The sequence below is a fragment of the Oncorhynchus keta genome, chromosome 2 (assembly GCF_023373465.1).
Source record: "Oncorhynchus keta strain PuntledgeMale-10-30-2019 chromosome 2, Oket_V2, whole genome shotgun sequence".
Classification (NCBI taxonomy): Eukaryota; Metazoa; Chordata; class Actinopteri; order Salmoniformes; family Salmonidae; genus Oncorhynchus; species Oncorhynchus keta.
The window spans coordinates 47,108,467-47,133,666 of NC_068422.1; the positions used below are offsets into that span (position 1 = coordinate 47,108,467).

Consider the following 25,200-nt stretch of genomic DNA (forward strand, 5'->3'; position numbering starts at 1 on the left):
TTGGAATCTCAACACGGGCAACTTTTCAACAATTTACAACTTTTTAGCTACTTTGCAACTACTTAGCATGTTAGGTAATCCTTCCCCTAACCCGAACCTTAACACTTTTAGCTACCGTAACCCTAACCCCTAGCCTAGTTAACATTACCCAACTAGCTAATGTTAGCCACCTAGCTAGTTACCATACAAAACTTAACATATACTAAATGGAATGTCTTGGATTGACATTTTTCTCGTATATTTTCTTTACATATTTTCCTCACCACCACCATTCCAGCAACTGTAGCAGATGCGTAACCAAGCGAGTGCAGTACAGCTCCGCTTGATCCGGCTTAATTTGGCTCAGTAGTGTGAAGAGGGTACTCCTGTTCTGTATTCCATTAGGAAGATGGACCATTGCCTTATATGCCAATAAGAGTAGCATGAGCTTAGTTGTCAGGTGTGTATTAGAATTATGCATGTTTGTGCCTACTGGTTATGTGCCAAGCCAAGGTTGTGGAAGCACAGAGAGCAGCTACAGGTCAGCTGTTTAATGGTAAGAGGATTAGACCTAGGCTTAGTTCAGGTTAACTGCACACACACACACACACACACACAAACTACACTGCATTACACCAAAGACCTTGCCATGTAACTTACAGTAGTACGCCACAGGTTAATGTCTTGGAACAGTGCACTTCAAGGTGTGCGATTTCTCCCTTAAACTTAGACACAGCTGGGGCTGTAGTATCACTATGACCGACACAGCGGAGAAGTCATGGTGGCGATGAGTGAGCAGAGATGGTGTGCAGTGAGGGGTGACTCTGACTAGAAAGGGAGGGCTTCAGTCGGCCCATGTCTCTCCTAGCTTGTGGAACGGAATCACTGCGGTGGCAGTGAGCGAGTAGAGATGGTATCCATGCGCAGTGGTGTGCAGTGCGCGTATCCAATGAGTGATTCAGTGGGCCCTGCGTCTCTCTTGATCTCCTATCTGGTGGAAGTATGGGATTAGAGGCCGCATGCTGCCTCTCCTTATCGTCCCTGGTCGCCATCTGGCCATGGTGTGTGTGATAGTTATGTCTCTGGGCTGCTGAGGGCCCTGCTGCTGCCTCGCATCTATGGATACATACGCAGTCACACACAGCCAGAGAGAAACGTTGATAGTGCTATACCCGTACGTTCACTGAGTCATTAGACGCTGATACACCCGTTCACAGCCAACCGTAGAAACGCGTTGATAATGATATGCATTCATTCGCACAGAGCCATAGAGACGTGGATACAAGCACAGCCGTAGGTAGACACAAGGATAAGCACACAGTCACATTCACAGTGAGAGATGTGGATTTACACAGAGCCAGAAAGACCAGGATATATATAGTTACACATGCAGACAAACAGCCCGAGAGATACACTGATACACGTGGAAGGTTAGACGTCACACACCGTATACATGTTTTATACAGGAGACCTGTGTGTAATGGCTGGCGATGCATTTTTATCAGCCTTTTTGAAGTCCTATTAGAACAAGCGAGCAGAGATGGTCTGCCATCGGATCAGCCTCATTTTAAAATTATTTTTAAAATACATTTTTTTAAATACACTGTTGCCTGCTTTAAACAGGTGTTTGTGTTGATGGAAGTATTTTCTTCCTAATGCTTTCTGTAGTCATCATTCAAGTCACCTGTTCTTTGATTTAAACTGAGTAGGTAAAAAAAAGAGGTTACTGTATGGCTTATTTAAGACATTTACATTTACATTTAAGTCATTTAGCAGACGCTCTTATCCAGAGCGACTTACAAATTTAAGACTCAGGTAAATTTACTTTTTTGTTGGTTCAACACACATATACAGTGGGGCAAAAAAGTATTTAGTCAGCCACCAATTGTGCAAGTTCTCCCACTTAAAAAGATGAGAGGCCTGTAATTTTCATCATAGGTACACTTCAACTATGACAGACAAAATTAGAAAAAAAGTCCAGAAAATCACATTGTAGGATTTTTAATGAATTTATTTGTAAATTATGGTGGAAAATAAGTATTTGGTCAATAACAAAAGTTTATCTCAATACTTTGTTATATACCCTTTGTTGGCAATGACTGAGGTCAAACGTTTTCTGTAAGTCTTCACAAGGTTTTCACATACTGTTGCTGGTATTTTGGCCCATTCCTCCATGCAGATCTCCTCTAGAGCAGTGATGTTTTGGGGCTGTTGCTTGGCAACACGGACTTTCAACTCCCTCTAAAGATTTTCTATGGGGTTGAGATCTGGAGACTGGCTAGGCCACTCCAGGACCTTGAAATGCTTCTTACGAAGCCACTCCTTCGTTGCCCGGGTGGTGTGTTTGGGATCATTGTCATGCTGAAAGACCCAGCCACGTTTCATCTTCAATGCCCTTGCTGTTGGAAGGAGGTTTTCACTCAAAATCTCACGATACATGGCCCCATTCATTCTTTCCTTTACACGGATCAGTCGTCCTGGTCCCTTTGCAGAAAAACAGCCCCAAAGCATGATGTTTCCACCCCCATGCTTCACAGTAGGTATGGTGTTCTTTGGATGCAACTCAGCATTCTTTGTCCTCCAAACACGACGAGTTGAGTTTTTACCAAAAAGTTATATTTTGGTTTCATCTGACCATATGACATTCTCCCAATCTTCTTCTGGATCATCCAAATGCTCTCTAGCAAACTTCAGACGGGCCTGGACATGTACTGGCTTAAGCAGGGGGACACGTCTGGCACTGCAGGATTTGAGTCCCTGGCGGCGTAGTGTGTTACTGATGGTAGGCTTTGTTACTTTGGTCCCAGCTCTCTGCAGGTCATTCACTAGGTCCCCCGTGTGGTTCAGGGATTTTTTCTCACGGTTGTTGTGATCATTTTGATTCCATGAGTTGAGATCATGCGTGGAGCCCCAGATCGAGGGAGATTATCAGTGGTCTTGTATGTCTTCCATTTACTATTAATTGCTCCCACAGTTGATTTCTTCGTACCAAGCTGCTTACCTATTGCAGATTCAGTCTTCCCAGCCTGGTTCAGGTCTACAATTTTGTTTCTGGTGTCCTTTGACAGCTCTTTAGTCTTGGCCATTGTGGAGTTTGGAGTGTGACTGTTTGAGGTTGTGGACAGCTGTCTTTCCTACTGATAACAAGTTCAAACAGGTGCCATTAATACAGGTAACAAGTGGAGGACAGAGGAGCCTCTTAAAGAAGAAGTTACAGGTCTGTGAGAGCCAGAAATCTTGCTTGGTTGTAGGTGACCAAATACTTATTTTCCACCATAATTTGCAAATAAATTCATTAAAAATCCTACAATGTGATTTTCTGGATTTGTTTCCCTCATTTTGTCTGTCATAGTTGAAGTGTACATATGATAAATTACAGGCCTCATCTTTTTTAGTGGGAGAACTTGCACGATTGGTGGCTGACTAAATACTTTTTCTTCCCACTGTACACACACACACACACACACACACACACACACACACACACACACACACACACACACACACACACACACACACACACACACACACACACACACACACACACACACACACACTGAGTGTGGTGACAGAAGTGACTGTTCTTAGAAAACGCTGTGGATGTGTCAAAATCAAGCCTGCCCCCCCCCATCTTTCACACGTCACACACATAATCCAACGCTAACACCACCTGAACACGGTTTGACAGTCAACACATTTTCGTTTTTCAGATGCACAAAAACACAGCCAAAATCAAATGTGAACATTTGCACATTGTTCTGAATTTGCATATTTTTTTCTTAACTATTTTTCACGGTGCTTTGGTTTTGAAGTGACGCAAATGCAGATGAGCTCAAGATGATCACAAACACAGAATTTCCTATTGGTCTCTCCCCTTCATACATTAGATATAGTAGTCGAGAAGTCATGGAGTCAGCTGGGTTCTTCATTTAGTTTGTCAGTTGTTCACCATGCTCTCGCTGTGTGCGATTATGACAGTGAATTAACCCTGAGGCATGCGTGGACAGGTTGATTGCCTCAGGATTTAAGTGTGTTTTTCTGTGGGTGTTTTTGTGTGGGTGTGTGTGTGTGTGTGTGTGGGGGGAGTGTCTGTGTGTGAGAGAGCGAGAGAAAGGAAGAATGAATGAGATAGAAAGAGGTGTGCCCCTGCTGTGTGAGCTAGGCAGGCCTGCAGGCTCATGCCAGCTATGTGGTGTGCTGCTGGGTGACGTCATGGAAAGCAGCACCATACTTGTGTACTCCTAGGGCAACTGGGACAGAACAGCACCGGTGTATGCTAGAGCTCATAGTGTAGCGTTGCAAGGCTCACGACTATGTTAGCCTGCCCCTACTCACACGGCTCTCTAAGTTACTTAACATATCAGCTTAGCACATATATTGTAATCTCTCTCATTCACACACACTATCAACAGATGAGAGAAGACCGGTGTCTGCTGTAAGGAAGTTTGTGTGGTAAGGAATAGATGATGCAAGCACTTTTTGAATTTCAGCATCAATATTATCAACAAGTGATCTTTGCCCCGTTGGTATACATTCTTTAAAACAGTTGACTTTGTGGTTGGAAGTGGTACAGTTTAGACAGTGGGTCAAAAAGAGTTCATATTGAGAAATAGTCCAATGTCTCACTATACTTGATAGTGTTGGAATGCAACTCGCACTGCAGCGAACCACATCTGGAATGACTATTTTGTTAAGATTGCTTGTGTTTTTATGGAGGGTAGTTTGAAGGTCCTTGTGAAATCGGGCCATCGGATACAGAGAGGTGGCAACGGCAACATCCTGAACAAAGCTGTTTAACTGCTTTTTCGGTTGTTACAATCGAAAGGACATCCTGCAAGTTTGCCCTGCTGTGTGTGTGTGTGTGTGTGTCCCACTCAAGGAACTAGCTTACTGTTGATACAAGCCCTTGCTTCAGGGTGTTCCTCGAAAGGCAGCTTCAGGAAATAAAATGTGGTCTTTGCACAAAGCTTGATTAGTATCAGAGACATACATTCTGTTCAAACGCTCCCAAAGCAGGCATGCGGTCACACTCCCTGCCTGCAGATGAGACCAGAGTATACAAATGACAAGTGTATACCATCAGGCATTAATAATTTTAATAATATGAAGGATTTAATAATGTGTGTTACTGTTTGTTCAGTCAGCGTGGATCTGATGGGCATCCAGGCAGCTTTCACTAGTCCACCGGGCTGGCACACAGCAGAGTGGCACCGACTGACTGGAGTAATCTTCAGGCAAAGCAGGGCATTTGCCTGCTCCACATGTGCAATGGAGTGAAAGGGTATCCCGGCACTAGAGTGCAGTATAAACAATGCTTTGAATTGCGTTCTGCTGAGTTGATTGATCCCTCAATCTATTTGCATTGGAAATCTTACCCGGCTGTCGCGGGCCACTGGCCTCACAGGATACTCCCGGACTCATCCAAACACGTGACTTGTTAGATCTATTAAATAGGAGTTATTTCTAGGGTAATTAGTACATGGCTAATGTATTATAAGTTATAACAATATAATTAATACTTCAACATAATGTGTGTGTGTGTGTGTGTGTGTGTGTGTGTGTGTGTGTGTGTGTGTGTGTGTGTGTGTGTGTGTGTGTGTGTGTGTGTGTGTGTGTGTGTGTGTGTGTACTTTCTCACATGTGAGGGGAGTGTGACTCAAAATGTATTAAAAGACTGTCTGTGTGTGTGAGCCTGTTTGTGAGTGTGATTTGTAGATAGAATCAGTGTTGTAAAGACTGTTGATTGAATGTACAGCAACAGGTGGACAGAGTTCAGTGTCTCGGAAAAACTTCTCATCACATCACGTGCCCGTTCAGAAGCCCATTTTTATCCCCCCTCCGCACACTGTGTCACACTCTCCAGCCATGTTATTTTCCACCTCCTAGTCAGTACCATGAAGTAGTACTCAGCCTCCCTAGATTACAACCCATCAAAGGCCCACTGTGAGAAGATCCAGAGAAAAGTGGGCTCTTTTTGTTGCCATATGCATCGTCTTTAAAAAACACCTGGCATGGAATTCACTAGTAAAAACATTCAATGGTGCCATAATTGATAGGATACACACTACATGACAAAAAGTATGTGGACACTTGCTAGTCGTACATCCCCTTTGCTACTATAACAGTGAAGACCACTTGCCAGTCGGTCAGCGCATGCTTGGAGTACATGTCCTGGTAATCCGTCTGGGACTGCGACTTTGGGAATGTTGACCTGTTTAAAGGACTTGCGTTGGCTGCGGAAAGCGTGGTTACGCCGTTTCCCCGGAACAGCTGGTGCTTTAATGCATGTTTCAGTGTTTTATGCCTCGAAGCGAGCATGGAAGTAGTTTAGCTCGTCTGGTAGGCTTGTGTCACTGGGCAGCTCTCGGCTGTGGTTCCCTTTGTAGTCTGTAATGGTTTGCAGGCCCTGCCACATCCGACGAGTGTCAGAGCCGGTGTAGTACGATTTCATCTTAGTCCTGTATTGACGCTTTGCCTGTTTGATGGTTCATCGGAGGGCATAGCGGGATTTCTTATAAGCTTCTGTGTTAGTCCCTCTCCTTGAAAGCGCAGCTCTAGCCGTTAACTCAGTGCAGATGATGCCTGTAATCCATGGCTCCTGGTTGGGGTATGTATGTGCAGTCACTTTGGGGGTGATGTCATCGATGCACTTATTGATGAAGCCAATGACTGAGGTGGTGTATTCCTCAATGCCATCGGAGGAATCCCGGAACATATTCCAGTCTGTGCTAGCAAAACAGTCCTGTAGCTTAGCATCTGTTGCAACTGACCACATTTTTATTGATCTAGTCACTGGTGTGTTCTGCTTTAATTTTTGATTGTAAGCAGGAATCAGGAGGATAGAATTGTGGTCAGATTTACCAAATGGAGGGCGAGAGAGAACTTTGTACGCATCTGTGTGTGGAGTGAAGATGGTCTAGAGATTTTTTTTCCCTCTGGTTGCACATTTAACATGCTGATAGAAATGTGGTAAAATGGATTTAAGTTTCCCTGCATTAAAGTCCCCGGCCACTAGGAGCGCCACCTCTGCCTGAGCGTATACCTGTTTGCTTAGGGCGGAATACAGCTCATTGAGTGCGGTCTTAGTGCCGGCATCAGTCTGTGATGGTATGTTGACAGCTACGAAAAATACAGATGAAAACTCCCTAGGTAGATAGTGTGGTCTACAGCTTATCATGAGATAAGAGTGTAATTGCACTTCTGATGTCCAGCAACATTACGTACAAAATAAGTTAGGAACAACGCAAAGAAGCGAACAAGGAAACCACAATTGGATAGGGACACGTAAAACATCAGCCTTCTTCTCCGGCTCCATCTTATGCAGAACCCTGGCTCCTGTGGCGACACACATTGGACAATTTGGTCTGATAGCAGCCAAGTTAGGCTAGCTGTGAACGTGGTGTGCTTGAAACATTGAGCCAGTGGTCACTTAAGTTCTGTGGATCTTATACCCTTTTTACACTGCTAAGCCAAAACTGTGCAAGCCAAGCTGTACTGGGCTTGCAAAGAAAATGTCAGACCCAATAAACGGCGCTTCGTTCAACCCCGTAGTGTGAATCGGCGTGAGCTTAGATGTAGGCTACTATAAATGGATTTGGACTGGTGGAGGTCAATGATGTGTGTTGTGTTCCAGTTCGGTATTGGTCGAAATGTAAAATGCTTCCAAACTGAGAACCAGAATAATGGGCTAAGCCTAATGATTATTTTATATTGTGCTCAATGGTAATGGCATATATATGACATTGTTTGGCCGTCAAAGAAATCCAGTGCCTTCCGTGGTTTGCATTTTTAGATGATGGTGATATGTTATTGCCATTATTAAGGGAACCTCTGAGGAATCAGGATGGAGGGGGAGAGCGGACGACTGGACGCACCCCTTTGACAAACAGGATGGATAGATTGTCCTCGTTTTGGTACCCGTGTCCATCACCACTGTGTGGTCTAAAGGCATCACCATATAGCAACTGTTACGCTACCAAGGGAGTTCCTTGCATCTGATCGATCTTTACTGCTCTTTAAAAGGGATGGTTCACCCAAATGACATATTAGTTTCCTCACCCTGTAAGCAGTCTATGGACAAGGTATGCAATCCATGATTTGGTTTAGTTTCCCTGGCATTGTTTCAACATGCTAACATTTTAGCATTTGGCACAAATCCCGTTCTAATCATGGGACCAATATTTGAATTTTTCACACATCATGTTTAATAGTCTATAATTGACTTAGTTGAGCTTCAAAATACATTTTAAGTACTTTTGGATGACTTGGACATGATGTGCGAAAAAGTGCTAATATCGGTCCCCATGACTCGAATAGGATTTGTGCCACAAAAGCCAAAACATTAGCATGGGGAACTTAACCTAAAGCATTAAATGCTGTCATACCTTTTTCCATAGACTGCTTACAGAGTAAACCAATGTATAATTTTTTAATTTGGGGGAACTATCCCTTTAAGGCTGACCAAGACTGTACACAAAGTGTGTTTTATTGCCCTCCTATTGAAAATCAATCTGTCAACTATAACTCTTAGTCTGAAATCAAAATGAACCGATAGAGTAAAAAGTGCTGCTGAGGGTTGTTTGGTTGGCCTTCAGAAAGATGGAGGAAACTTTGAATAGTTGTTCTTGTTTGACCTTTTCTATCAATAGCATTTCTGATTAAAGTAGTAGGATTAAATTAGTCTTCAGGATTATGAGTCTGCATGGGAATCGAGAGCTGGAGTTACACTGCCTGGAAAAACAAACAGAAAACCCACACTTGGACAGATGCAAAACACAAAATACACACAGTCTTGCATTCTCCCTCTCACATGCCCACAGGCTCACACACAATGTAACTTCTAGCTAAAGCTCCTTGAGAGTCTGACCTTTTCAGTGGGAGCTGATAGGTCCACTAATCTTTCTAAGTTTGAGAACTCTGGTTCTTAGGGGCCCAGTCTCTGGGTCATCCAGCTAAGTGACAAGCCATAGGTGGATGGAAAATCCATAGTGTTATTGCCATACATTACTTTTATTAGATTTTGCATTTAGTGAGAATAATGCAGGCGGGGGAGTGAAGTAGGGCCAGAGTAGGCCTCTAGTGCTGGAGCTGTCCCAGGCTTAACGCTGTCCCAGGCCACATATCCTGGGTGATGGTGATCTATGGCCTGCCCACCATCCATAGCTCGACCCTGTGAGTGCCTCTGAGCACTGTAATTCACTCAGCAATGGATTTTCCGTTACGGGTCAGCACATCTGAACACTCTGGGCTTGGTGGCAGTGCACTCACAAACACCTCTTAGTGTTAGGGGAGGGGGGGAAGCATGGGAGAGGTCATGTGACCGGAGTGGAAATGACTGTGTAACATCTCTCCCTCTGCTCTGAGTGCTCTCCTTCTCTGACCAGGTATTTGTTAGCATGATCCCAGATCTGTTTGTGCCGTTTACCAATGACTATAGATATTGCCGAGACGACCCCAACAGATCCGGGACAAGGTGTTTGTGTGGTGCAGTGTAGATCGCCAACATCTCTTCATTCATGTTCCTTATATTTTATGACAGGGCTATGTTCTGGAACATGTATTTTCTGTAGTGTTTCCCGTACTCTGACATAACATTTCCCAATGGCAAGAGACTCGTTATTGATCTAGTGAGACGTCTAAAACTCCCGACGTTGTCTGTCACACCCTGCACACAGACACATCTGTCTGATACTATACTGTACAGTAGCTGGGATGATTTTTTTCCTGTTGGCTGTAATGTATCTTGGCCTCTGCTAGTTGTTTGTCCCCCAGTCTTGGGTGTTACCCAGCTTCTGTCAAACTCCAGAACCACCAGACCTTATTATAGGGTTCCAATGTGCTGTAAATGGGTGCTTTTGGGTTTTTTGGTTAGGCTTGTTGCCTGGTTGTGACTTTAAAATCCCTTTTCAGCTATTTGTGGAGATCTGACTCCGTAGAATGTTTAGAGAACAGTGTTCTCTTGAGGAAGGCAGTATCATTTCTGTTCGCAAACTTAAGTTCAGAATGATAGATCATTTGGGTGGGAAGTTCCTTGTGTTGTAAATGATGATCAAATCCAAGTTTATTAGTCACGTGCGCCGAATACAACAGGTGTAGGTAGACCTTACAGTGAAATGCTTACTTACAGGCTTTAACCAATAGTGCATGAAATGATCTTTTTCATACGGAAACCATCACGTAGTGGTCTAGACAGGTGTTAACTCCATGCCTTGTTCTCTTCTTTGCAGACTGTTCAATCACACAGGCCCCACTTCATCGCAGTGCACTGTCAAGAGGTGGGCGGGAAGAACTACGAAGCGTCCATGTCACACGTGGATTGTTTTGTCAAGTAAGTGGCCTCGCAACCTCAACACTCGATGGTCCCACTTCAAATTGCCCTTCACTGAAGAGGTGCAGCCAACTCTAGTGTTCATACCCCATAATCATCACAAAAGTTGGCTATTTTTTCTGTCAAGGAAACACCCACTACCTTGGTTCACAGGAAAACTATGTCCAAGAACTCTGTGAAAATGAGTGAACAACTCCACCTTCTGGTGACATAACTTATTGGTTTAATTTTTTACATTTATTTTTAAGGTCAGAAGGTTATGAATTTAATATAATTAAATGGATGTACTAGAATACCATAAGCTTATTTCCATGGCCTGTTTATGTAGTCTATCTTGTTTATCTTTTTTCAACCATATGGTGGTGCACAGATGGCACTGCCAGCTAGAGGTGTCACTACAGACCCTGGTCGTTCCAGGAACTTGCTTTGGTCCCCAGGTAGCCAGGTAGCATGGTAAATTTGGTCATGGTAAATAAGAATTTGGTCGGTCATGGTAAATAAGAATTTGGTCATGGTAAATTTGGTCATGGTAAATAAGAATTTGGTCATGGTACATTTGGTCATGATAAATAAGAATTTGGTCATGGTAAATAAGAATTTGGTCATGGTAAATTTGGTCATGGTAAATAAGAATTTGGTCATGGTACATTTGGTCATGATAAATAAGAATTTGGTCATGGTAAATAAGAATTTGGTCATGGTAAATTTGGTCATGGTAAATAAGAATTTGGTCATGGTAAATTTGGTCATGATAAATAAGAATTTGGTCATGGTAAATAAGAATTTGGTCATGGTAAATAAGAATTTGGTCATGGTAAATTTGGTCATGGTAAATAAGAATTTGGTCATGGTAAATAAGAATTTGGTCATGGTAAATTTGGTCATGGTAAATAAGAATTTGGTCATGGTAAATAAGAATTTGGTCATGGTAAATTTGGTCATGGTAAATAAGAATTTGGTCATGGTAAATTTGGTCATGGTAAATAAGAATTTGGTCATGGTAAATTTGGTCATGATAAATAAATTTGGTCATGGTAAATAAGAATTTGGTCATGGTAAATTTGGTCATGGTCATGATAAATAATTTGGTCATGGTAAATAAGAATTTGGTCATGGTAAATTTGGTCATGGTAAATAAGAATTTGGTCATGGTAAATTTGGTCATGGTAAATAAGAATTTGGTCATGGTAAATTTGGTCATGGTAACTAAGAATTTGGTCATGGTAAATTTGGTCATGGTAAATAAGAATTTGGTCATGGTAAATTTGGTCATGGTAAATAAGAATTTGTTCCTAACTGGCTTGTCTGGTTAAATAACAACATCTTTAAAATAAGCAGAAGACTGTCTGAGGCCTCAACAGATTTAGCAGAATATCCCAATACTCTCAAAATATCCTCTTCCTCATCTCTTCTCCCTTAAAGGGATAGTGTGAGAGTCAGAGGAAGTCATGGACACCATTTGTATTTCTCTGCGTGCCGTTTGAAGGAAGTTGAAGGTAGTTTCGTGAGCCATTGCTAACTAGCGTTAGCGCAATGACTGGAAGTCTACCGGAAACAACGAACACGAAATAACTACATTTTCATATTGTGACGTGTGTCCTCTGTCTTCTAGAGAGCTGCTGTCCAGTGATGCCATGAAGGAGTACAACAGAGTCCGTGTCTACCTCGACGAGAACTACAAATCCCAGGAGCATTTCACAGTAAGTGCGGCTGGTTCATTTGCCCTTGCTAAGTGGTCCTCTTCCTTTCAGTCTCAGGAGAGCTTTGTTTACTGCACACAGTCTTGACTCGCAACAGACGGGCTGTATTCGCCTGGGTGTGTTGCACAGCAGCCATTTCCATCAGAACGCTCTACACACATCGGTGACATTTAGTTAAGATGGCAGAGGAAAGATGGAAGCTGAAGCTGGGGAAGCTCCGATGGTAGTAAGACATGAATTAAGAAATTCAATCAAGTAATTATTTGAGGGACTTCAACCCACAGACTTCGTGGACCCCAGTATTTTATTAGAATGCGCAATAATGGTAGACCGCCACAAGGCGGTGCTAGATGGTATGGAATGTCTTGTGGATCTGCAAACCAGCTGCAACTTTTCAAGTGTTATCAAATTGTATTTGTCACATGCTTCGTAAACAACAGGTGTAGGCTTACTTACGGGCCCTTCCCAACAGTGCAGAGAGAAAAATATTCTGAAAAATTTTAACACAAGGAATACATACACAGTGAGTAACAATAACTTGGCTACATACACAGGGTACCAGTACCGAGTCAATGTACACAGGGGTATGAGGTAATTGAGGTAGATATGTACATATAGGTGGGGATAAAGTGACTAGGCAACAGGGTGGATAGTAAACAGTAGCAGCAGCGTATGTGATGAGTCAGAGTTAGTGCAAAAGGGGTCAAAATGCAGATCGTCCGTGCAGCTATTTGGTTCACTATTTAGCAGTCTTCTAGCTTGGGGGTTGAATCTGTTCAGGGTCTTATTGGTTACAGACTTGATGCATCGGTAGCAGAGAGAACAGTCTATGACTTGGGTGGCTGGAGTCTGACAATCTTTAGGGCCCTCCTCTGACACTGCCTGCCATAGAGGTCCTGGATGGCAGGGAACCTCGGGCCCCAGTGATGTAATTATCACAAAGATGTGCAACGCTTGGGCCAAATTGTTGCTCGGTTAATTTTGTGGCCTGTTCCCTCTATTTATTATGCGCAACTACACGTCAGTTGCATTGCATGGCCTCTAGGTGGAGCCAGATACTCAGTGTTGACGATACCAGTTGAAAATTTCATCCGGACACCGTGGCCCTTTCCCCCACGTTGGGGACACACACATTTAATGCTGCCAACGTTGCACTCCCAACAGTACATTTGGAAGAACTGAAGTGATGGTTAATTCTCTGGCTCTGGAGCCCATAAAGAGAAGGGAATAGATGTGGTTTAAGGAACCCGCTAACAATCAGTGTGGGCTTGACTGCTGAGCCGTGTCTGTCATGATTTTCCTTTCTATCCTAGGAGTTATTATTACCACGGTACACTGCTCTCCCTCCCTAACAGCAAACAGTGGTAAATCACACCACCACCACCAGTCCAAAATGCTCTTTTCATAAACCTATTATGAACGTATTGGAACCATTTGCCCTATTGCTAAAATAATGAACTGCCATTTTGGTTCGGTGATGATGATGATTATATCCACTTGTTTTTGATTTTTATTTCTCCCAAGTTTATTTAAGGCTCCGACACGACACGCCAATAGCGTTTGCCGGGCCGAGAGTACTTAGCACTTCTGAACGGAGTGCCGGCTGTAATTTGCGAACCAGGTGCGAACCGATTTTGAAGGTTGAATCGCATGAAGATGTTGGCAGTCAGACATCCACCAGCGGGTGGTCCTTAAAACACAGCCTGCTGAACGGTCGGCAGACGAACCGAAGATCAACATTCAGTGTGCTGTGTGTGGTCCTTTTTGGACTCTCATATCTTGAATAAGTGTATGTATGTATGTATGTATGTATGTATGTATGTATGTATGTATGTATGTATGTATGTATGTATGTATGTATGTATGTATGCATGCATGCATGTATACAAACCACAAAATTAATATGTTTATAGATATTCAAATCGGGGCGACAGTAAGGATACAGACTCTCTCCAGTGCGCTTCACACAGGGCTTGCCATTTAGTCCGGATGACATCACTCCTATTTGTTTACTCAAACTTCGATTTCTGCTCGTGGGTAATTGTTAGTTGTCCGCTCTGCCTGTCAATTTCCAGATAATGTAAGTGGCAACCCCGGTGTGGCTCCCTGAGCCTACCAGTAATGGCAGCCGGTGTGTGTTTTCCTTCGGGGATATCTATGTGAGTGCGGCAGCGAGCGGGTGTGCTATAATGTAGTGAAAGTGTATGGTAATGACCTGCGGGAGTGTTTACTTGACCTGTCTGTCTCTGACAGGTACACTGGCTGGATGGCGGTGCCATATGCTTCCCTCTCGCCACAGCCAGCCTCACCATACCTAATGAAGCACGCGGCTGAGTGTGTGCGAGCTGTGTCAGCGAGGTGCATCTCTGTTTGGGTCATTTGAGCACACCTCTTAATTTACTAAGAAAGCACTGGCTGATTCTTCTGATTTGTGATGAGACGAATATGTCAACAGGCTAATATGGTCAAAGAGGCGGCTGGTTTTTGAGGGTAGGGTTTTTGTTAGTATGACAGGCTATACTGTAGGACACTGTATAATATAACATTTTTGATTCCTCCCCCCCCCCCGTGTGATAACCTGGACTAAGATTTATGTCCAACTTAGCACACGGTGGTCCTAACTCCATACCAGAGTAAGTCCGTCAATCAGGCATTGAGGCCGTGTTGGATGCAGACCGACAGTGAGGGATGCAGGCCAGCCTTAACCTCCACATATTTCCTGTGTGTGTGCTGTGCAGTGATGAGGGGGAGGGGGGGGGGGTCTTGAGTGACACATCCTCCTCAGGCCGAGGCCTGGTGTTTTACGGGGCTGTTAAGGTATACAGCAGGTAAAATGTCAATTAGGAAAGCCCGCCCTGATAACTCAACTCCCAATCCACTTGTTCCAGGCCATTAATATTTATCACGGGCCCGGCCCTTTGGGCTGCTGGGGTGTCATGTGGAATGATGTTCACTAATGCCTTGCCTTTATTACCTAGGCTAGCGTTCCTCACAGACTGACTGGGGTGTGTGTGTGTGTGTGTGTGTGTGTGTGTGTGTGTGTGTGTGTGTGTGTGTGTGTAGGCAAACACACACCACCCTCACAGCTTGTCACAGCACTCACTCTGTTTTTCTATGCGTCATCGCAGAATTATGAAAAAAGTACAACAGTATTTACTACAAACACACACACACACACCTTCTGCGTCGAGTCAATGGCTACAAGTGACCTACAAATGAACACACACACACACCAACACACACAGCCCTCCATTGTTCCAGAGCATTTTAATGGGAAATTAAAGGCGTCCTTCCCTGCTCTGGTCCACAAGACGGGAGTGAGAGGCCAGAGGATAAATCAGGCTCTTTGCTCTGACAGGAATCGCACTCCGTTCCTGCGTCCGCGTCTGTTCTCAACCCAGCTGTCACATTGGCTTAATCTGTTTAGCTGCTATTTGTGCTGGGTGCCATCTTTTTGACACCTCCTCTGGATGTTTTTGATTGGATTTCCCCTGTGGTGTCCTTTGGTGTGGAGACTAGAGTGTTGTCACCCTGAGAGACACTAGGAGCACTCCCATCAGCTTCCCGTTCCATCTATCCAGTTAGCTCTGTCTGTGCTGTGTGTGCGCACACACGTACATGCAGCTACATTCTGTATACACACCGAGACCCACATACACACTCAACTTAGTAGAAGTAGAATGTAAGGTTTTTGTTTTCTTCCTATCAAGGTTTTGCCTACTTTGAGACTTTAGTCAGTTCACATGATTATTTCTCAGCTCTTTTCTTTTCAAACCTAATGGTGCCTCCCTGAGTAGCTCAGCTCTGTCTCCGTGGTTGGGATGAGGGAATAGCTGCTGAGGGCTGGGCCCCATTTAGAGGCATGTCAGAAACTGCCAGCAGCACCCTAGCCTACTCCAGCGGTGAGACCTTAAAGGTGCAATATGCAGAAATCGCTCCGCCATTTCCTGGTTGCTAAAATTCTAATAGTTTGTCTAATTTCAGTTTATGTGATAAAACAAGTGGTCATTGTGTCGAGAATCATTGTACCACCTAAACCGCTGCAAAATATATTTTCCATAATCAAACATTTTGTATTTTCAGCTGTTTTGAAGCTGATGTTCAAAACCAAAAGTAAAAAAAAAAAATGGCTAAAACGTAAGAATGGGAAGCATAGAAATAGTGCACACAGAACATATATACCACTTCTCAGACTTGCTTTCAATGAGAATTACAGATCTATAACTCACATTTCTATGTGAATTTGGTCGGGTTGCCCAAAATGTGACACATTGCATCTTTAATGGCTGCCTCCAGCAGGCCACAGTAATGCAATCATCCAAACTGCACCCAGGAATTTATGAACACTTAGTGGCCCACTGCGGTGAAGGGGGTTGGGACTGTGTGTGTTCACTTGCATTGTACTCATCAACTATTTTCACGGTGCACCACCATTAAGGCCAGATGATGGGGGATCGTTTCATCCTTTACCCCTTAAGCATCCCCTGCTCTGCATTTACAGAGAGAGAGAGAACGACAGGGTGGTCGCTACGCTGGTTTACACACACACAGGTTCAACAAGGAGGACCAACCCCCACCTACACACAAACCCCTCCACCCTCATGGTCAGGGAGATGGCTTTGTGAGGATAAGCAGGTTAAAATATTGAAAACTAAATCTCTGGGCTCTTATTTCGATATGGTGAGAAGTACAGTGCAGGCGAGGCAATTTGAATGGAGTACATGTCATCATTGTTGGGCCGTAACTCTCCTTGACCATCAGTCATGCACTCAGGGCATTCAAGTAAGCGCATACTGTACACACACACACACACACACACACACACACACACACACACACACACACACACACATAGGACGTGTTGAGCGACAATCAATGAATCTGCCATCAGAAGTGAATTATGAGGGAGAGAAAGCAGGCTGTGCCTCCCTGGAAAAATGTAGGTTGAAAATGTGTATATAATTAATTGAAAGGAGATGCCGAAAAATGTATGCATTTAATACAAGGAGCCTAATCTATGGAACTTGGTCTATGCCCTCCTCTGGACCAGCACAGAAATGAGCATCTGACACAAGCACACATTCAAGCGCACGTACACACAGTCCGTCCCCTTCACCCTCATAAACAGAGCTCTGATTAAGTGTTTGTGTGTGGTGGGATTGGTTTAGTGGGGGCTGCAGGCAGGACCTGGGCTGGGGAGTAAATCAGGACTGTCTGGGGGGTGTTGGGGTGGGGGTGGGGGGGATCGCCAGCACAGATAATGATGTGATTCCAGCATGCGGCGGCCAGGTGCACCTTGCCACCATACATTATGATGTGCGGACCCCAGCCGGCGAGGGGCAGAGTGAAGGTGAGCCTGTCATATCGATCTTTTTAGCGCTAAAATATGAGCCACTTTACTCAGCTCCCCGGCGCAGTGATGTGAAAAATAATAACTCGGACCCAAATTAAAAATATTGATCGCTTAGGAGGTGTTGAGCGCAAATAAACATCCCCCTAACTCCCCCTTCCTTCACCCCGACTCCCGCTTCTCTCCCACTCTTACGCCAGCAGCAGGGTTGGGTCAGGGATGTTGGTGTGCTGGACTGTAAATATATCTGGCCGTCTCTACTACTTACAGTATTATACTGCATTGCCAGGTTGTGGTCTGTATTTCTTCGACCCAAATGAACAGGCCTAGGAAGTTGCTCTGTCCCCATCCAGTCTGGCATTGATAGATCTGGTCTTAACTCCATAATCTGGCATTAGCCATGCTTTATTGATGGCCCTTAGTCATCATTTTTTGCACATTGGAGCTTGACTTTAAAAAAAAATCCTGGCCCGTAACGGATGAGCTGACACCCGGCTATCAAATGTGTGGTAAAACAATTGCCACAAGGTTAATTTTATTGGCTGCTCCATGCATTTGTGAGTAGGCAGGCAAGTGTCCTCTGCCCGGGCCCTGATGAATGGTTGTGCCAAGTGGGTGGGAATGAAAATGAGAGGGGAGAGGCCATGCATGGGGGAACAGAGTTAGACCGTCTGCCGCAAATCTAAATGAAAAACCCTCTGACGTAAAAAAAAAAAACTGCGTGTGAAATGATGTTCCATTGCTTTCATGATGAGGCCAGTCAAGTATCCTTATACTCCGGACGTTTCCCCGCCTCATCTCATATTGAATCAGGGTTAAGCTATGTCCCTAACACACAACATACAATATGTCACAAGTCAAAAACAAATGTCAACCACTGAACATCCAAAACCTCATACTTGAAGTTGATCAATTGTGAAATTCCCCTTAATCTCCAGCACCACCCCAGCATATGTGAAAATTGCACATTTCTACATTTTGTAATAAAACATTTAGAGGAGGATGTGTTTCCAATGACATCATTGGTGTGCCACGTGATTTTAACCAATAATGAGTTGGCATAGCCTACTGATTGATATCATTGGGAAACACTTATCTTCAAAACATAGAAACGTGCCATTTTCACATGTTGTGGTGGTGCTGGAGATGACTTTTCTTTATGCGACCTTACTTTAACTAGGCAAGTCGGTGAAGAACAAATTCTTATTTACAATGACTGCCTACCCCGGCCAAACCTGGACGATGCTGGGCCAATTGTACGCCGCCCTATGGGACTCCAAATCACGGCCAGATGTGATACAGCCTGGATTCGAACCAGGGACTCTAGTGGCACCTCTTGCACAGAGATGCAGTGCCTATGACCGCGGCGCCACTCGGGAGCCCGAGTGAAGTTCAAAATGTTAAAAAAATGACCCTTTAACTTTCCTACCCGACAACTGCTATCGATTGAATACAAGGACATTTGTTTCCTGTATCCAACAAGCGACAGTGAATGAATAGAGATTTTATGAGCAGGGAGAGATAGAGTGGGTCGGTGTTTCAGTGGAGACGAGGCATTGGGATCACATGCTGAGTGTTGACGTCAATGAGGGCACTATCTGGCGACGTCTCCTCTGCTCCATTGCTCTCCTCTCCACTCCTGGTGAAAGCTGCCCTCTGTGCCTTCTGTGCCTGGCGTCAGTCCGTGGCCCTGCCCCATAGCTACTAGCTGATCTGATTCCCATGGGTATTAATTCTCCCATGCAGCAGCACTTGATTTGCATGGCCCAGTTGACCCAGGCAGACACTGGCCATTACTTCCCCATTAGCTAATCTCTCTGGTTTGATTTCCATAATCCTCCCGCAATTGAGGGCCCTCACATGCCCATAATCTCCCCATGCACACACAGACACACACGTATTCCCATGCACTAATGAGTTCTTACAACACACTAAGCTCTGAAACAATTCTCATTAGAACAAAAGTACATCAAATACACAAATGTGTACTGAGTGAACAAAACATTAAGAACACCTGCTCTGAAAGCTATCATCCCTTATTGATGTCACTGGTTAAATCCACTTTAATCCGTGTAGATGAAAGGGAGGAGGCAGGTTAAAAAAGGATTCGTTTTTTTAAAGCCTTGAGACAATTGAGACATGGATTGTGTATGTGTGCCATTCCGAGGATGAGTGGGCAAGACAAAATATTGAAGTGCCTTTTGAACGGGGAATGGTAGTAGGTGCCAGGTGCATCGTTTTGAGTGTGTCAACCGCTTCCCGTGTGAATCAAGAATGGTCCACCACCCATAGGACATCAAGCCGACTTGACACAATTGTGGGAAGCAATTGGAGTCAACATGGGCCAGCATCTCTGTGGAACGCTTTTGGCACCTTGTGGAGTCCATGCCCCGACAAATTGAGTCTGTTCTGAGGGCAAAGGAGGGTGCAACTCGATATTAGGATGGGGTTCCTGATGTTTTGTGCTCTGTGTACGTATGCCACGTCACTTTCTAAGAGATATTTCTCCCGTAATAAACTACAAATCATAGCAAATGTCTCCACCCTAGTCAAAACTGCTACTATCCTCATCAGAACCATTAGGTGAATACAGTGGGATGGTTGCATGACATCCCTGTAAGTGGCACTTGCCGCTGAGATTGTGTGCTGTTAAGATTTGTGGTGTGTGTGTGTGTGTGTTGGGGTGTCAGGGGAGGCGTTGCTAAATTGCTCCCGGCGTCTCTTGAAACCCCCCTTTATTAACATGAGTGTCAGAGCGATGCTTATCTGTCTATGCAACAGATTAAGCCCCCAGGAACATGATCGTGTTTGAGCTCCACTCCAGTCCCTCTCAAGTGCTCCCTTTTCCTGTCAGAGCAGAGAGGCCTTCACGAGATAATGTGAGGGTATTATCATTGACCCAAAGACAGGGGTTATATGGAGAGATGTTTACCCGTCTAACCCGATTTATCGTTTGCGTTAAGACTTCAATATGCTGTAGATGTTTGATCAAATAGAATCGGGGGTCTTTTTCAAATCTGGATGTCCTCAGTCTGTGGACTTCTATACCGATCCTATGCATATCACTCAAGACAGTGCATTTTAAATGTCCCCGTCCCCCCCCCTGTCAATTCCTGCCATGCAATCCTGTATGGTATATTCTGTACAGCAAGTATGCATTCCCTGTGTATGTGTGCTATAGACCGCTTGCGTTGTTCTCTAAGAGGTTTGCTTTAATGACATGTAACTGACTTCAGTTACCCTTGATTTGGGAGCTGTGTGTGAGGGCGCCGGTATCTAGGCGCCGGTATCTAGGTCATGTATGTACGAGTACTTGAATACTGAGACTGAGTCGTTACTTCTGCCTGTGTGTAGATGGCTCGCATCTGTTTATTGGCTTACTCATGTTTTGCTGATGTCTACTACTTAGACTTACTAATAGTTTGTTGATATTATTCCAGGTGGGACAATTTACAGATCTGCTAATGATGTAATTTCTGGACAATATTTCTGATTTCTAATGAATTACTTTGTTTATTTTATAAAAAATAACTCCAAATATATTTAATTTATTTCCCTGAGCCTCCTTTTGCCATTGAAATGCTCCATCTGATCGTGTGGGTGTTGATACAAATTGAATTATATTTGCATACACAGCCCGGATTGGCGCATAAAGTAGGAGGCTATACATGCAAATAAAAGATGACTGGTCATTGATCAGAGTAATCAGATCAGATTGTGATGTCATGATCTGGGCTAAAAACTCCATCCCACATGAACAAGATGAAATTCCAGGCATTTTTTTTACATGAAAATGGCATTATCATAATTTTCAATGTCATAAAAATAAATGTTAAATCACATTTTTGACTGCACTGCTCCTTTAAGGGACCCCTTTTGGCTCAAGAGCACCCCCAGGGGCAAAAGTTCTTTGTAGCTTCTTTAACTCTAATACACCAGAGGAAACAGTGATATGGATTATCTATCTATAAAGACAAGATCCACCACCTTCCACAGCTCTATCCCAGGAGCTTTCCCCCTTGTCCTGTCGTGTTCGGAGGGGAAAAGACCCATCATGTCAGCCTAGTCCGATTGATCTTAATCGCCTTCCGCAGGAATTCTCATGGAGTGACAGTTTGCATTGATTGCAGAGGAGCTCTTACCACCCCCACCGCTCCAAACGAGCTGATAATTAATAAGGCCAGCTTCCACAAACAGCCAGTCAACAGGCGACGTGATGGATCGGACTGCCTGGAAGCTGACCAACGCAACGCCCCCTTCGGGAAGAGTGGGTCCTCAGCTGCCAGGTGTCCATTACCAGGGCCTGATCAGAAATGCAGAGCAACACCCACTGCTAATTAAACACCCAGAGGTTGCCTTTGTTTTTCAGCCCACTGTTGTCTATCTATTCATTATTGGCATGCATTTAATAATTCATGAAGCAGTGGCATGGAGGGGGGGGGAGGACGGAGGGGGGGGCTGAGCCCTTAGCCCTCAGCAGTGGACACAGATCAGTCCTGAGCCGGAACAAAGAGACACAGGTCACTATGGTAATGGAGACCGGGGCACAAAATAACACTGGGTACAAAGTAACAACCAAATAACTCAAATTAGAAACCACTGAGAAAGCTGTTATTCAATGTGCTAATGCTTGGTTAGTGTATCTACCTGCCTATTATGTTTTGCTTAAATCCATAATTTTTATTTAATTGAAATATATTCTAAATATTCTTGCTGTCTCTTTTTATTATTGACCTGTGGAACATTCCCCATGTAACTAATCATTATATACTTTTTATCAGTAAGAAGAGGCCTTTTGGTATAGTTTATTGTGGTAAATTGTAACATGTAAATTCTATGGTGTTTTATAAGGTATTTATACATATAAACCGTAATGTATATATGTGTCTAAATATAACTTTGCCAGTACAACTAAGATGATACCTTTAAAAGTAATGTTTAAAAGTAATGCGTGAATGCTTAAAGTATCTTCTATAAAATATATACCTTTTGGCTACTCTGTTTTTGGTCGTTATGAAATGCCTAAAAGATATGCAAATATTTTTGGACAATTTAGTGTATCTTCATCGAAAAATTGGTTTCAAATCAGAACATTTTCCAATTAGCCCTAATTTTACCATTGAAAACAGTGTTACAATTAACCCTGCATACTTCTGCCACTTTCTGATGAATTGTGAAAGACTGGTATGTCCTAGAAACATAGTTACAGTATGTAATGCTATCTTATGTATGTATGTATGTATGTATGTATGTATGTATGTATGTATGTATGTATGTATGTATGTATGTATGTATGTATGTATGTATGTATGTATGTATGTATGTATGTATAAAAAATGTTCTTTAATCTACTGGAACTCAAATAATCTTTTCATAAATAAGTGAGAGACTGAATGTGCTGCTTTGTGCTCCGGTCTCCCCTAGTCCGTTGCTTTTTTATGTCTTAGTAATGAGACGTTATTGAAACGTTATTGTGACTAATTTAAATGGCAACACATTTTTACTGCTCCGTAAGGTTGTGTGTCAATGCAGTTATTTTGATTCCTGGTTTGAATTTATTAATTGAACTTCCATGTTTTCTTTAGTAGCGTACCATTGTCAGTGAACAAAAAGATGAACGCAATATGTTAAGTGTTGGTTCCATGTTTCATGAGCTGAAGAAAGAAATCCCCAAAATGTGTCAATTTTGTGGACACATTTGTTTACATCCCTGTTAGTGGGTGTTTCTCCTTTGTCAATATAATCCATCCACCTGACAGGTGTTGCATATCAAGAAGCTGATTAAACATTATTACACAGGTGCACCTTGTGCTGGGGACAATAAAAGGCCACTCTAAAATGTGCCGTTTTGTCACACAACACAATGCCACAGATGTCTCAGGTTTTGAGGGAGTGTTCAGGAATGTCCAGCAGAGCTGTTGCCAAAGAATTTGTTAATTTCTCTGTACGGCCAACTGGCCTCACAAATGTAGACCACATGTAACTACATGCCAGCCCATGACCTCCACATCCGGTTTCTTCACCTGTGGGACCATCTGAGACCAGCCACGTGGACAGCTGATGAAACTGTGGGTTGGCACAACTGAAGAATTTCTGCACAAACTCTCAGAAACCGTCTCGGGGAAGCTCAAATGCGTTCTCATCGTCCTCACCAGGGTCTTAACCTGACTAGTTCGGCATCATAACCAATTTCAGTGGGCAAATGCTCACCTTCGATGGCCACTAGTACACTGGAGAAGTGTGCTCTTCATGGATACATCCTGGTTTCAACTGTACCGGGCAGATGACAGACAGCGTGTATGGCGTTGTGGGCGAGGGGTTTGCTAATGTCAACGTTGTGAACAGAGTGCCTAATGGTGGTGGTGTGGTTATGGTATGGGCAGGCAGGCATAAGTTAAGAACAATGAACACAATTGCATTTGATCAATGGCATGCGCAGACCAGCTGGCCGGTGTGTTTACGGACATATTCAATCAATCCCTATACCAGTCTGCTGTTCCCACATGCTTCAAGAGGGCCACCATTGTTCCTGTTCCCAAGAAAGCTAAGGTAACTGAGCTAAACGACTACCGCCCCGTAGCACTCACTTCCGTCATCATGAAGTGCTTTGAGAGACTTGTCAAGGACCATATCACCTCCACCCTACCTGACACCCTAGACCCACTCCAATTTGCTTACCGCCCAAATAGGTCCACAGACGATGCAATCTCAACCACACTGCACACTGCCCTAACCCATCTGGACAAGAGGAATACCTATGTGAGAATGCTGTTCATCGACTACAGCTTGGCATTCAACACCATAGTACCCTCCAAGCTCGTCATCAAGCTCGAGACCCTGGGTCTCGACCCCGCCCTGTGCAACTGGGTACTGGACTTCCTGACGGGCCGCCCCCAGGTGGTGAGGGTAGGTAACAACATCTCCTCCCCACTGATCCTCAACACTGGGGCCCCACAAGGGTGCGTTCTGAGCCCTCTCCTGTACTCCCTGTTCACCCACGACTGCGTGGCCACGCACGCCTCCAACTCAATCATCAAGTTTGCGGACGACACAACAGTGGTAGGCTTGATTACCAACAACGACGAGACGGCCTACAGGGAGGAGGTGAGGGCCCTCGGAGTGTGGTGTCAGGAAAATAACCTCACACTCAACGTCAACAAAACTAAGGAGATGATTGTGGACTTCAGGAAACAGCAGAGGGAACACCCCCTATCCACATCAATGGAACAGTAGTGGAGAGGGTAGCAAGTTTTAAGTTCCTCGTCATACACATCACAGACAAACTGAATTGGTCCACTCACACAGACAGCATCGTGAAGAAGGCGCAGCAGCGCCTCTTCAACCTCAGGAGGCTGAAGAAATTCGGCTTGTCACCAAAAGCACTCACAAACTTCTACAGATGCACAATCGAGAGCATCCTGGCGGGCTGTATCACCGCCTGGTACGGCAACTGCTCCGCCCTCAACCGTAAGGCTCTCCAGAGGGTAGTGAGGTCTGCACAACGCATCACCGGGGGCAAACTACCTGCCCTCCAGGACGCCTACACCACCCGATGTTACAGGAAGGCCATAAAGATCATCAAGGACATCAACCACCCGAGCCACTGCCTGTTCACCCCGCTATCATCCAGAAGGCGAGGTCAGTACAGGTGCATCAAAGCTGGGACCGAGAGACTGAAAAACAGCTTCTATCTCAAGGCCACCAGACTGTTAAACAGCCACCACTAACATTGAGTGGCCGCTGCCAACACACTGACACTGACTCAACTCCAGCCACTTTAATAATGGGAATTGATGGGAATGATGTAAATATATCACTAGCCACTTTAAACAATGCTACCTTAT

At 44.2% G+C, this 25,200-nt stretch overlaps 1 protein-coding gene across 3 annotated transcripts in view; it reads left to right on the forward strand.

Annotated features, from left to right (window-relative positions):
• The window catches only part of LOC118401457 (inositol polyphosphate-5-phosphatase A), a 189,721-nt gene that overhangs the window by 72,295 nt on the left and 92,226 nt on the right, over positions 1 to 25,200 (forward strand). For all 3 annotated transcript variants that reach the window (XM_052477865.1, XM_035798973.2, XM_052477859.1), the window contains exons 3-4: positions 10,206 to 10,306; positions 11,919 to 12,006. In XM_052477865.1, the coding sequence (XP_052333825.1) occupies positions 10,206 to 10,306; positions 11,919 to 12,006 (189 nt within the window). The remainder of the gene's footprint in view (positions 1 to 10,205; positions 10,307 to 11,918; positions 12,007 to 25,200) is intronic.